This window comes from Ammospiza nelsoni, chromosome 4 (genome assembly GCF_027579445.1).
Source record: "Ammospiza nelsoni isolate bAmmNel1 chromosome 4, bAmmNel1.pri, whole genome shotgun sequence".
NCBI lineage: Eukaryota > Metazoa > Chordata > Aves > Passeriformes > Passerellidae > Ammospiza > Ammospiza nelsoni.
Window position 1 is genome coordinate 12,979,490 of NC_080636.1, and position 15,340 is coordinate 12,994,829.

The following is a 15,340-nucleotide window of genomic DNA, read 5'->3' on the forward strand; positions in this document are numbered from 1 at the left end:
AATAGTCATTTCAGTTTCTTTAGATATTTACAGCAAATAAGAAGCCACAGAAATGAGGAGCAAGATGATTGCCATTTGATACTCCAGAATATTTTCTAGTAACACAATCTATTGAAAATATTAAAACAGAACAGTGCTGTAAGACAGAGAATACATTAGCATGTGGAACCAAGGGACGGCTTTAAGGTGAGAAGAATAAGGATTTCAGAACACAATAATGTAAGTTTTTTTCAGTCCTATATCAATGTCTGCACAAGTTTTAAATACATCTGAAAAAAAGACATTGAATGCAGTATTAAAGCACTCCTGCACAGTGATCTGCATCTTTGACAACATTCTTTTGACATGTATTCACAGCAACAGCCAAGTGCCTAATTTCAGCATTTGCAGTGAGCTTTCTAAGTTCTATCTATATGCAATTTGGCCATTTGTAATAACTGAAATCCATGCACCTTTAGGAAAAGGAAAGTGAGAAACCAAGGTAAGTGAAAATAGGTTTAAAAGACAACTGACCTTTTTCCACTTCATTCAGATTAGCAGCTTGCAGTGACAAAGACAGAAGAGACAAGAGACTTTTTACATTGTAATACAACAGCATAGCACATTAAGCTAATGCACAACTATAGCAGCAGAGAGGTTGATATAGCAAACAAAGCAAGCTTCAAAGTCTCACCTCCAGCAGAACAAAACAAACAGAAAGGTAAGAAGTACATGCCACCAGTGGTGTAAGAGAGGTTTTACTTCTGGATCAGTTAGTTCTGTGATCTAATGACTGACGACAATGAGCAAGAGAAATGATTATCTGTAATCTATAGAATGTACATACAATGACCTGAAGTTTACTAGACTGGGGTTCAAATAAAGGAGATGGTAATGTTAAGAGAATAGCAAGATTAAAGAGTGCAGGACATAGTGAAGTATTTTAAATGTTTTATTTCTCCAGGTTCCACCAGAAACCCTGAATATCTGTTGATTCCATTTGCTTACTGTTGTGCCACAGCTACAGTCTGTGATCTTAAGAAAGCTCATATTATAGTGCAAATACCATTCTTTGTCTTTCCACCTGTAACTGTGGTGGTTGCTGTAAAACTTAACTGAGGCAGAGCAAAACAGATTCCTGATTCTTATGCAACAACAAAATAAGCTTTCTAATTGCTTGTTTTTAAGACAACACAATATAGTTGAGAAGTGTTGATTTTCACGGGATTGTTAGGAAAGTCAAAAAGAGGCTGTTAGGTTTTACACTGCAACATTCTTTACAGTTCATTTTGGATTCTAACAAATCCTCCACATAAAAATAAGGCTTTATAGAAGAACGATTTACATTTCATACCAGCACATTCAGCTGATTTCTTCCTTATACTGTGCTGCTGAAATGTAAAGCATATTTGCAGGTAATCATTCACCAAGGAAAATATTCTGGACTGGTGCGATTCCAGGTTGAGCACATGTATGCTGTGACATGTTGAACAAGGACAACTGAGGGCATTGTCAACCTAATTAAAAGAGGACAGGACAAGCCTACAGTAATATTTTCCTAGTATATACACTGTGCCACTTAGAGGCACAGGGACTTTCTGAACTAGAGAGCAATACCCCTGAATTTAAAAATCTTTATATATATTGAATATGAATATATAGCCTGTTTTCCTGATTGTAAAGCTACTTTTGACCAGCTAATACATGAATTCATTTAGTGAAAAATCCTTTCATAAAAAGCAAACATTAGAAATATGCATATCTGATTTTAACCTGTTAGAACAAATATCACAATCCAAATGCTTACAAAGTTCCCCATGAAAATTACTGTTACATACTCGACAGGGATTCTGTTATCTATCCTTCAGCTCAGGTTAAAGGCCTGAGAAAAATAAAAGTTCTACAAATTATTTGATACCTCATACACACTTGAGGCAACTGCACAGTTACTTTATACTAAGAACATTACCCTTTTGAGATCCTGATGTGCCTGGACTGGTTTCAGTCTAATTCTTAATACTGAAGGTTATTTATTGTGTAAGACCATGGATGACAGATGTGAGGACCCCTTGGCTAGCTCAATGTTTCACATTTTCACCTTGTAACTAATTTAAAAAAGCACTTAAGGTCTCACGCATTGTGTCCTATTCTTAGATGCTTTGTATGATAGACAGTATATTGTAGAATTCTGTACTTTCCTCTGTGTAATGGAAAACCTAAATTTTTGCAACGATTAGTACAAAATGAGTTGAGGTCTAGTGATGCATTTAAAAGAAAAGCATCTTTTTTTAAAAAGTCTGATGAGCTATTATAAATTCTCAACATTTTTTAACTGGAGGCTTAAACTTACTGATTAGAAATAGATTGTTTTGATTTCTTTTAGAGCTGGTGAGAAGGCTCTCACCTACTCTCATGTCTTACTGACTTCAGTAGATATTATGAGTAGGCATTGTATCTATAAAACTCATTTTATGGTTATGGTAAAATTATGCACAGATATGAAACAAATTTTAAAAATGCATTGTCTTGTATTATGACTAAAGAAGTACAACTGCAATACAAACATCTAAAATTTCATCAATGTTTATTCTCTCCTTTTTCCTCTATCCATAGAGGTGTATAGAGAAATGCATTAATTTTTATTTCAACTGTAAATTAAAAATTTACATTTCATTTACAATAGTCCAGAAATGCAACAGGAACACTTAATCAAAGTTTTAGGCTAGGACATATAGGCAATCCTTTGTATCCACTTTATGGATATTAAATAAAAGCAGTCCTTCCCACGGTGTCCTGTGAATCCAACTACCTGACTCTAACAGTTAAAGGCACCCAAAGTAAGGCTGAAAATGTAGAAATGAGCAACACAGGTAAAAACACCTGCAAAGCTGCAGAGGAGGAATGCACTTGCAAGTGAACTATTTCCTATGTAATAGGTATATGAAACCTCTTAGCACGAAGCCACTGAAGAGCAATACTGGACTGATGTGACTTTGCTCTGCCCTCTTCCAGCCTACACAAGAGAAAACCTGACCCCATTCTTACAGGAGATCACAACTTCTCCCAAGGGAGCTGAACTTGACTCACCTGTACCTGAAATATTAACTGCAGCAGAACTGCTGTTTCTGCTTACTGAGGCTGTTACCTGTTGCTCCTTTCCAAGGCTGGAACTGTCAATTGCACTTAGGTATTAACGTATTGGTACTTGGCAAAACAGTATTTTCTCTTATGAGATTATGTCTGTCCTTCCACATATGGATCATCCACGTATTGTTAAACAGATTTTTGGCTTTTGTACTGCTTTAGATATTGTAGCTTATTCTGCATAGGGGCATTTCTACCAAAAATTTACCCAGAATAAGTACTGGATGAATACCTCTATTAGAGTATGAAGTTGTATTTCTTATACTTCTGTTTTACCATCTTCACTCATTGTGCATTCCCAATATTTAAACACTGACTTTAAATTTGAATACCTGAAAACAGGGAAGCAATCCAGCAGTCTGTAGAACGAGTGATGGAAACATTTTGGATGAGAAAGGAGTTAGCTGGGTTTTCAATAAATGAAATCAATTAATGCATTTACCTCTCCTTACAGCTTCCCAGAGCTCAACTTTGATCGATTAAAGTAAAAATATGGGATGACAGAGTAGAATTAATTCCCAAACTCTGGTGGATGTTACATTTCTTTTTTATGCATTTCAAATCACATTGAATTTAAACTCTATGCTTTTCTAGTGGTCAACTATCTAATGGAAAATAGGTTTGTCTCATTAGAAGTCCTATAAAAATTATCAATGCAAACAATAGATCCTACTTCCTCCGTGCTGCTGTTCCAACTATCCTCCATTTCCACAGAGACCGTGACAGCAAGCAAGAGACCCTCTGTCACAAGGAAAGGTGTGCTTTGGTTTGCCAGCCAACTGATAGAAACAATAGACACTTGTCTTTTTATTTTGTGCAGGAAGCATCACACTCGGCATTAATATTTCTGGTGGAGTACAGGGGTGCCAAACACAGTTCCCCAATGGCACGGACAAATTCTTTATAGTAAAATGAGGATTAAGGAGAAAAGCAGAATATTTTTCAGATTTCTACAGTTACAGAGGTCCTCCACTGGGGTGTCTAGGCAAACAGTAAGTAAGGAGGGGCACATTTTGAATGACCTTTGAAATATAAAAGTGCTACAATTTCAAAACTAAAAAAGGAATTAATGAGTGGACATTAAATCTAATTTAGACTACAAATCATACAGGAGAAAAAAATGGAGGGACACCTGGTATTAAGTCAGTTGTAGAGCAGCTACCTGCAAAGTGGAAAATATTACTCTTCTGCTAGGAATTCTTGGATTACCCATGCTTTCTCTTATACTCCTACCTGTATATTCAGGTGGACAAAGGCAAGTATAATTATTAATTCCATCCACACAAGTAGAATTGTTTTCACAGTCATTGTCTTCACAGTCATCAACATTTACTTCACAGTTTTCACCTTCAAATCCATCTGCACAAGTACACCTGTAGTACAGAAAACCAAATAACCACATGGACATTTTAGGTGAGGAGTCCAGACAAGGAGTTCTATAATTAATAGAATTACATTAGAATTACAATATTCCACAACAGAACATGGTTGATATAATATAAAAGCCCTTTTATCAAACAATTACCAAGTATTTTAAATGACAGAAAAATGCTTCTAAAGCTGTATCTCAGTCTTTAATTTAAGGACCCTGCTAAATTAAATCATGGAGTATTCTTTTTAAAAACCATTCTTCATTTACATTGTAAGATTAGATTTCTTATGGAAAGTGATCCTTTTGGTTTTTTTAAGGGTAAATACATGGAAATATTGTGGAATCAGCGATTAGTATGTAATAGTAGTTTTCCACAATCATTCAGTTAAATGCACCAATATAAAACTCTGTTTAATGTACATGCATTCATATAAAAAGCCAAAGCCTGCATAAATTCTACAAAGCAGTAATTTATTTTTTTGATTTTAATCATGTTTCTGCAAAACAAATAAATCAAAATAGATAGGTAATGTAAAAGTCACTCAAACATGACTACACATACATTTTTATGTAATTTGCACTACCTATAATTTCTGAAGCTTTCACTATGAGATTGCTTTGATTTTCAAAATACCTAGTGTTCAAACAAATAAATGAAAAAGATCAAATTCTGAGGCGTGACTATGTCAATTTAAATTCTTGAGGCATAGTATTAAGATGTATACACTTAATTTTTAATAGAAGACCATTTAATCCTTGGGCAGAATTTGGATTAAAAGTAAGACTAATGTCATAACGAATTGCAGGATAATGAATTGTATCTTTTTGAAGTGTCATTTCTAACAAGCTTGAGGTGTAGATTATTAAATGACTAATAATCTCATGTAAGAATGCTAAAGAACTTTATTTCATAATTCATGAAGTACATCTGGAGTAATTGTACTGTGTGATTAAATAACTCAAGATTAAAAATGCTCACAGCATGTTTATCTGCTGGCATAGTGAGTTTCAAATGAATCATTAATTTTCTGTTTCACTGGGATTTGCATTTTATCATTTACATGCTGTCTGTTGAAGAAATACACACAACAACAGATGAATTGTGAGATTTTTTCAGCAGGGATCTAGCTAGCTATTAATTAACATAATGGAGTCAATACTATGCTGTCTTGACCTGATATGCCTCAACAAATCACAGTCATTTGTTACTGTTTTTAACAGATTCAAAGCCCTAGAAGCTTTCCAAGGATGGCAACATGTTCTGAAAACATCCAAAGTGCTAAAATCTGCCTTTGTGGTGCTCTTACCAGCAAACCTAAAGATTAACACCATTAGTTTACCATAAAAATCTCAGTAGTTTTCCATCCTGCTATTACAATTAAAAAACCTACCAGAAACCATCCTTTTCTCCTTCTTTCAAATGACAAGTTCCACCATGTTGGCACGGGTTGCTAATGCAAGCATGAATGGGAATATCACAGTCTTGACCCTACACAGGGAACAACAATTATAGCGTAAGAAGAAAATACACGCACCAGTGGAAGGGAGACAAAGAACACTTAAAGGTTTTTAAGGATGAGCTTACATTTCAGTGAGCTTTTTTCCTCCTCATGCCGTACCTACCTTGAAACCATATGGGCATGTACATCTGTAGAAGTCAACTGGATCATTATTGCAGGTTCCATCATTTTTACATGGATTTGATAAACAGGGATTACACTTTGCAAGAATATTAACATCCACAGGCCCTTAAAAATATAAATTGGATAGTCAGAAACAAGTAACTATTAATTTACATTGGACAGGGTCTACCTGACATGTTGCTTTAAATTTTAAAATATATATTTTAGACTTTATGGTGTTTTTATATTAATGAAATGCTGAACTGTCCTTCATTCTTTTGATGCGACCAGGTAAATATAGGATTGGATTTTTGGTTTAGGTACCAGTTCTTAGTTTTTGTTAAGTAGCTGACACCAAAGTGATTGCCATATTCCTATCCTCTGAAAGCTGTAGAGTTCTGATGCATGATAATTACCTTTCCTTTGTATTAACAAAAGGAAGAACACAATTTCAACTTTCATTTTGTTCCAGTGAGAAAGTGGGCTATCACAATTTTCAATCTGTCCCATGATGGTGTTACTGAGAACACTGCTTTAAATGCATTTCTGCTTTAACATGTTTTCTATCTGCAGGACCACATAGATGGCAAAATGAAAAGGTAAAATTACTGTAAATTCCTTGAACATCTGCAAACTGTAACGTAAATTGCATTGTCTCACCATAAATAGCTCTATACTGTGTCTTTCTTCCTTATGGGTCAGCCACAGTTCTGTGCATTACTGTGTTAGCTGAGCCCACAAAACATGTAGGCTGTGCCTCAAACCTATGTGCAAGTGAAGAGTGCAAACCATGCTTGCAGTCTAGCTTCTTCTATTAATGATTATAATGAAAGAAATCAGAAATGGAAATAGACAAAGCCCTAAGTTTCAGAACCCAGACTTGAGCTTTGATGTACACAAATATTATCTCTGTTATACAAATATTTTGTAGGCTTTCTTTCTCTGTAGTTTCCTGGTTTTACAACCATTTCATGGTGAATTTTCAAGTCAGGAGCCATCTTTTCCAGGATTTTTTTTTTGTTTCTTTCTTTTTTTTTCTTTTTTTTTTTTGTCAAACAACTGAAGAAATCAGTGCTTACTTGTTAGAAGTGAGAAAACACCTGTGTATGAATAATGACTAATTTTCATAATTTTTGTGAAGTTTGATTACTGTAAGAGAAAATGGGTGACTCTGTCAAATGCCAATTAAGAGAATGAAGATACATTCTCTATCCCCAGCTCTATAGCCTGATGACAATACTGCCTTCAGTTTGATTCAGATTTCTCCTACTAAAAAAAGCTCCTGTTATCCACAGATGAACTGAACCTTTGAAGGAACAGTGATTTCTTCTAAATGGGAAAAAAAATCCGAAACTCCTGAGGCCTACTACAGCAAATGCACGATTGCTCTGTAACAGGTTTTACACAAAATGAGCCAAACTGCAGAGTTTTCAAAGCTAAAAGGGCTTTGCTTAGATAGAGGGATTTATTCTATTTTTAAACTTAGATTGCTTAACTTTCTTAATTTTCTTTGCAAATTAATCTCACTTTAATTGTAAAGGAGCTGGCCTGGAAGGAAGCCATGTGATTGTAAGGATCCAGTAGGGAGTGTTAGACAAAGAGTGGGTGACCTTTTAAATTTTTTTTTTTTTCAATCTGTAGTTTCTGGTATCCTTCTGTGTCACAGCTTGCAAGCAGAACGCAGTAATATGTGATGAGGTGCTTACTGCCAAAACCATAATCTGTAAGGACCATTGGTTTTTTTTCTCTTCATTACATTATTTTGAAAGAGAAATCTATACCTGGTCAAAGTATCTGTTAGATCAGAGCACAGAAGAGGTGGAAAAGTTGAAAAAAACATCATAGAATCAACATCTAGAAAGTCCTGACTGTACTCTGGACTATTGCTGATTATTGAGTATATTAAGAGGTTCTGTTAAAAAGATTAAGTGAAAGAGGCACAAAAATTTGTAATACTGTGCTGTACCTTGGGAGTCAATCCTTCCTTCTATTTATTCTGAATATTATATCCTCTTTTCAACTTTTCATACAATAAAATGCTAATTAATTGGCACAAATTAAAAAACATTCAGTAACTAAGCTTTCGTTCCCAAATGGATTAGCACTCTAAATTTCACTTCCAAAACAGAGACAGAAAATGAGAACCTAAGTCTCAACAAGAGAGTAAGCAACATTATCGGATTTTGTACTTTATTTCTTTCAAATGAATGTATATGTAGTATGCAATATAAAGTAATAGTCTGATTTATCATTCTTCAGTTTTAAGATAAAAAAAAATGTAAAGGTATTTTGGAACCTATTTTCATTTTCACTATACTTTTCCTTTATTCTTCCTGCTTGCATCTGTTAAAAAGACTTGTATGTGAAAAAGAATGTGGTTTATAACCTTTTGGCTAGTTTAAGTTTTCAAATTGTAGACATCTATGTTCTAGAGTAAGCCCTGAGAAAAAAAATTCTTTTGTAAACCAGGAAAAACTAACAGTATTTTATTGACATAGATATATACACGTAGCTAAGATGTTTTAAGAAAAACCATGACACAAACACTCTCAAACCAGCTTCTAAAGAAACTTGTTGCAAGAAAAACTAAGCTCTGACATTTTTTGACTCCTCTCTTGCATATGGCCTCTAAAGCAGTACTTACACTGCTAATGAAATCACCAATTCTAGTACAATGCAATGGAAGTAATAATTTCAGTTAGATAACTCAGATTTTAAACCCAGACTTTTGAAATAAAAAAACTGCTCACACAATATACCAAATGATGTATCATCAATAATCATCTGTAAATTCATCACAGGGGAAACGAACAGTACGCATGCGTGTCTTAGGAAAGAATTCTGCTTGAGGTACACAAAAGGAAGGTCAGAAGGTTCTTAAGCAGATCACCCATTCCAGATCTACCTTACCTGGTATCAGAAAACCACAAGGCCCTGGACTCTCTAGAAGCAGGGCAAGGATGATAAAGAGGTAAAATATTGAGAAGCTGTTAGAGGCCACATTAAAAAAAGGAAAGAAAAACCCCACCCACAAATGTAGGAAAATAACTGGAAGGAGAAAATATTAATGGATGATTCCTGCAGTTAAAGAATTCATAAAATTAAAATAAGGTAAAGTGATTTTTTGAGCTTTATGACTGAGATGAGATTCAATGTGAAATGCCATTTTCACTGGGAACTATTCACTATATAGGTAAAATTCAAGCACCCAATTCATTATCAATTGAATACACAGATAGTGATAAGAGGGAATTACATATTACTCTTTTCCTGTAAATACATATACAGCAGCAGACCATCAACAGATATTCTGAAAACAGCCCTTTTCTTCATAGGCAAAAATTTTGGTTCTAATAGGAACACAGCATCTTCCTAATTTCTATTATTCAGCAGTTCACTTTTAAGCAAAAGACAAAATTACTTATCTTTGAGCAACAGACTCAAAATTCCTTATAGGGCCATCATGACATTGAAAAGCTGTTGATTTGCAATCTGTAATTATGAGCATCTTCATAGGACAGCAACAGGAAAATTATTTTCTTTTAAAGATATTCATAACACCAGATCTCCATTCTTGGAAGTGAAACAAATACACAGCTCTTACCCGGCACAATCATATAAAGAACCTTTTTGGATGGGAAAGAGGGAATAATATAATTTCTGGATTGTCTGACAGAAATGTAACAATGATTGTAGAGTGATGGGATACAGTTTGTAAAACTGACAAAGCCAGAAAATAACTAAACAGGTTCCTCATATCCATGCAAATATCCATGCAAATATTCCTTCACTTGTCCCTATGCCAGTGTGCAATAAAAGCATTTCTGCACTATGGTTCAGTGGACACTGGTAAAGAATGATCAGGTGGGCCAGCAAATGTCCTATCTAAAATGAGGCTAAGAGATTTTTCAACAGATGAGTGTCATATGCAATGAACACTGCCATGACCTCAGAGATGTACTGCTTCAAGAGGGATTCAGAGGTAAAAAAAAATTCACTGGCATCACAAGTAAGAAGATGGCTTCCAGTGGTATTTATATGAAAAAATAAGAAAAGGTTTTTTGACAGGAAGTCTAAAGAGAAAAGACTGAATAGATTAAATATGCAGTAAAGAATAACTTTGGATAAGACAAACTCTGACAAAGTCCCACTGCTTTGCTTTTTTAAGAACAAAATGACAAAGGGATAAAGTTCATCTTTGAAGATACATTAAAAGATGAATAAGTCAAAACAGCTTCAAGTAGACACTGAGAATAAGTTACTTCTACAAGACTAAAGATGCTATTCATCTGATGCCTCAGAAATCACAATGAGCTTAGCAATGGCTTAGAAATATAAGAACACTTTTTTTTTTTAATTGGAGTTTCAATGGTTTTAAATCAGGACCACAAAAAATGAAGTCACAGTAGAAGATTTCTCTGTTTTCAAAATATTTAAGGGATAAATCAGAGGAATACAGCAAGATTTAACAGTTAACAAACCAAGTCCTCACTTGATGTAAGCAAAAGGGTACTTTTTAGAAAAGTAATAGCACAGTTCAGAAAATGAACTTACAAATTAACAGACAATAATATAAGTTGTGATATAAATGCCAGCAACACTGGTACCAACATGGAATTAAATGCCCTGGGACACCTGCCCATTTAACAACATTTTAGATCAAGACCTCTATAGTGATTATCACATTCCTTTATCTACTTTTATCTTGGTTTGTTTTTGGTATGGCTTGGTTTGTGCTTTCGTCTGAACTATCAGAGACATATTATATATTTCATAGCAAACTGCAAAGATTACTGATGTATTTACAGTTTTTATGGTGAACAGCTTGCAGGAAAAATACTGAGGGAAGTACAGATGTTTAAACTCTATTCATAACTGAGGCAGAACAAAGTACCTGTGTGCATCCAATGTACTAGGCACATCATGAGGAATACTGTACTGCAATTCCAAATACTTTTTTCTCTATTTATTTTAAAAGAGATAGGAATTAAAATCTTTAAAATAAATACATTTCCTGAATGTAACCAATGGCTATATCCTTAAGTATGAGTAAAAGTGAAAAGGCTGAGTTAGGATGCTATAATAAATGTATTTTGAGTACAAAGGACTTGTAATTCGCAGCTCAACTATTTGTAAAAATTAAAAATTGACACTTTGAAGAGAAAAAAAACAACAACAGTACCTTGGCAAGTAAATTTCTTAGAGGGAGTTGTGAGAAGAAGTTTATCTGCCATTTCTCCAGGACCAGCACAACGTGCAATACCAGGTTCTTTGTATTCTGATTTGACCCAGTCAGATAGCCACTGCATATTACAATCACAATAGAGAGGATTTGCACCAATAGCCCTATGGAAAAAAGACAAATAAAGAAGAGAATCAAGTTTTAAATGGCTGCTTTTTAAAAAAGAAGCCAGAAAATGGGTTGGCAAAAACCATTCAGAACACAAACCTGCTCTCCCACAACAAAAATACTGTTACAGCACTACTGTTTAGATTTGGGTTCTAGATGAAGAAGTGATAGTTTTAGTAGAACATAGTCCAGAAATGCAGATATTCTTAAAAGAACTGTAAGTGAGCTTTGGTGAGCTAATACCAACTAGATCTGTTTCACTGTTGGTTTGTGACAGTGAAGATCAGCTGAATGAGCAGAGTGAAACTGATCCTGGGCAATTTAACAAGATAACAAGAATAAAGTATGTCTTCTGAAGCAGTCAAGAAAAATCCACAGAATTTCACCCTGATACTCCTCTTCCGTTTATGGCTCTGAGGCTGGTACAAACCATCTGTTTCTAAGCTTCCAAATTGGATTTAATTATTTTCTCTTTGGAGCTGTCTCACTGAACTCACAAATATGTGCAGAATTCTCTAAGAGTTTTCTGCTGCATAAGTAAATAAAACCACATTATCCTAGCTTTGTGGTAGTTACATAAGAATTGCTTCATTATGAAAGTAAATCCATTCCTTTAAGTAAGGATCCTTGTGACTTTTTTTTAATTAAAAAAAAAAATTAGCCAGAGATCTTCAGAATTAATTTCTGTAACAGATTTTTAAGTGTTTATTTTCTCTGCTATAAACTGGAAATACTCTTAAAACTCTGAAAACAATGAGACATTGTGTAGTTAATTTGGAGGATTGAAGCCTTGTGTTATTCTGTAAAGATGTACTCATGTTCCTTTCAAGAAATAAAGTAATCATGGAACTTTTAACAGATAATCTCAACATGTGCAAACACTATCAGATGGCTGTATTAGAACATCCTCTTCTCCAGATGTTTCAAGGCTTTCCACATCTTTGAATCAGTGGGTCTTCTAGAGATACAAGAAAGTTTTTGGCAAGCAAAGGCAGTAGGAACCACGAGAGATGAAACCCTCTTTTCTGCCTCACTGAGCAGAAAGCCCTCTCATTTTAACTTTTTAATACATTCAAGCTGTACTCAAGAAAATATACATATTTGTCAGGCTTAAGTCAGAGCAATTAAAAAAGGAAACTTAGTAACAAGGGAACTTCCCATGCAAGCAAAAATACCTAGAATTTGTCCATTCTGTATTTGCAAAAGTGGATGTCAGCCTGAACTAACACAATTGTTCTGCTAAAATCAAAACATTAACAAGGATAACTAGTATCCATTAAGAAAACAATACCAGGAACAATCAAATCTATCCAAATTTTACTGATATTTCATGCAGATAAATTGGTTTACTAGTAGCATTTGAATGTGTTATCAATGACTGAAACCTTAATCAGAATTAAATTTCTGAGAGCTAAATGTAAATGGACAATATTAAATGAGAAACAAATAATTTTTTGACAAATGCTGCTGTTCAAAAACTTAAGCCCCCAGATATATCTAAAGGCACTAGTCAACATACTCCTCAAAGTCCTAATTTTCCAAAAACACCACGACATTTGCAGAAGGTAGCTTGTTCTAATTTAGGGTCCCAATGAAAATTAAAAACCGGAAAACTATTGTCTCAAATTATGTTCTGAAATCAGATGTGACGTGTTTAGTGTCACCAAGACCCTGACAGAGAATCATAGAATAATTTTCATCCATTTCTCACCTCCTGCACAAAGCAGGGCTACCTTGGTAATCAGGGCTGCACAAAGCAGGGCTACCTTGGTAATCAGGGCTGCTCAGATGTTTCCATCTGAGCTCTGAAAATCTCCAGGGATGGAGATTCTCCTGCTGAATCATCCTCACAGTGAAGAATTTTTCATTATGTTCAATCAAATTTCCCTTGTTGCAGATTTTGACGCTTTACTCTGATTCTTCACTGTGCACCTCTGAGTCTCCATCTCAGGATTGCTGTAATCCTTAGAGGCTTGAAGAGTTTTAGGTCTCTCCTTGGCATCCCTTTCTTCAGGCTGGATAAGCCCAGTTCCTGTAGCTTCTCCTTACAGCTCAGTTGATCAAGCCACCTCCCAGCCCTGCTTTCCCCTCCGCTGGATTTGCTGTAGCTCATAAACATCTGCTTTGTACTGGAGGAACTGGACACACAGCCCAGATGTGGCCCTAGGAGGGCCAAGCAGAAAGCAGCGGTCAGTGTCCTCAATCCCCTGGCTGCTCACTTTCAAATTCAGCTCAGTGTCTTTATCCTTCATTGCCATAAGGACACAGGGCAGACAAGTTCAACTTGCAGCCCAAGCAGCACACCCAGAGTTTCTCTGCTGAGCTGCTCTCTGGCCAGGGGCCATCCTCTACACGAGCTTCTTCCAGAGAACTTTGCATTATATCTTTGTTTGGCTCTATGAACTTGGCTAAGCATAACAAAAAAAAAACACCACAGTACACAAGCTGAATACTCACAGGTGTGATAATGCTGAAAGATCATTAAAGGCTCCTTCAGGAACAACAGAAATATCATTGCCATGTAAAGACCTTAAAGAGAGAAGAAACACAATAGTATCAATGCATAAAAAAATCATCAGGTTAACTTCTCAAATTTCCTCTTTTTCAACAGTTTTCATCTTTTCACTTTTTTTTTTCATTGATTTTTTTCATCCTGGATTTTCATAAGAAATAGAAATACTGTAATTATTTTAAAATTGAAAAATAAAAGTTGATAAAAGTAGGCACAGTTATGCAAAGTAACAGTTTGATTTAGAGATAGCAGGTAGCAAAAGAATTTCTGATTTTTTCAGCATGTCCCTGAAATTTGCATTAATTATGTTCATGATCTTTTTAATCTTTCATGGATTCACAGAATAGACAGACATTGACCGTTAATAAAAGTATTAACTTTTTTGTCCAAATTTGATATAGAGGTTTAAAATTAAAGACCTCATTAAGCATCACTACTGGGATCTCTTTTGTAGAAAACCTGCTGGTTTCACCAACCACATGAAGTTTAAAAAGGGCAGGCGCTGCATTCTGCAGCTGGCATGGGGCAATCCTGGATGTAGGTTCAAACTGAGGAATGAGATGCTGGAAAGCAGTGCCAGGAAAGACACAGGGCATCCTGGTCAGTGGGAAGTTGAACATGAGCCAGCAGTGCCCTGGCAGCCAGGAGGGCCAGCCCTGTCCTGGGGGGCACCAGGCACAGCGTGGCCAGCTGGGCAAGGGAGGGGATTGTCCTGCTCTGCTCTGGGCTGGGACAGCCTCACCTCCAGTGCTGGGGCAGTTTGGGGTGCCACAGTATAAGAAAGATGGGAAGCTAATACAGACTGTCCAAAGAAAACTAATGGTGCTGTGAAGGGCCTTCAGAGGAAGCTCTATGAACAGGGACTGAGGTTCACTTGGTAGTTCAGCCTGGAGGAGATTGAGGGGAGACCTCATTGCAATCTGTAAATTCTTCTTGAGGGAAAAAGAAGGGGCAAGCACTGATCTCTTCTGTCTGGTGACCAGTGACAGCACCCAAGGGAACAAAGCTGAGTTAGGGGAGGTTTAGATTGGGTATTAGGAGAAGATTCTTCACCCAACCACCAGAAGGTGGTTGGGCACTGGAACAGGCTCCCCAGGGGTCACAGCACCAAGTCTGATGGAGCTCAAGAAGCATTTGGGCAATGCTCTCAGGCACATGGTGTGACTCTTGGGGATGATGCTGTGCAGGGCCAGGAGTTGGACCAATGATCCTTGTAGGTCCCTTTCAACTCAGCTCATTCTGTGGTTCTATGGAAAGTATCTCTTATTTTCTATAAATTAATTCATTTACATGAATATCTAACACATACAGAATTACAGTTCTTGAAATTATCCACATTGTTATTCAATCACCGAAGTTAT

The 15,340-nt window shown here is 35.8% G+C and overlaps 1 protein-coding gene across 1 annotated transcript in view; it reads right to left on the reverse strand.

The window, feature by feature from the left end:
• Positions 1–15,340, reverse strand: part of SLIT2 (slit guidance ligand 2) — a 255,593-nt gene that overhangs the window by 25,940 nt on the left and 214,313 nt on the right. The window contains exons 24-28 of the mRNA XM_059470506.1: positions 13,925–13,996; positions 11,300–11,463; positions 6,119–6,243; positions 5,887–5,984; positions 4,357–4,496 (exon numbers count right to left, since the gene is read on the reverse strand). Of these exons, the coding sequence (XP_059326489.1) occupies positions 4,357–4,496; positions 5,887–5,984; positions 6,119–6,243; positions 11,300–11,463; positions 13,925–13,996 (599 nt within the window). The remainder of the gene's footprint in view (positions 1–4,356; positions 4,497–5,886; positions 5,985–6,118; positions 6,244–11,299; positions 11,464–13,924; positions 13,997–15,340) is intronic.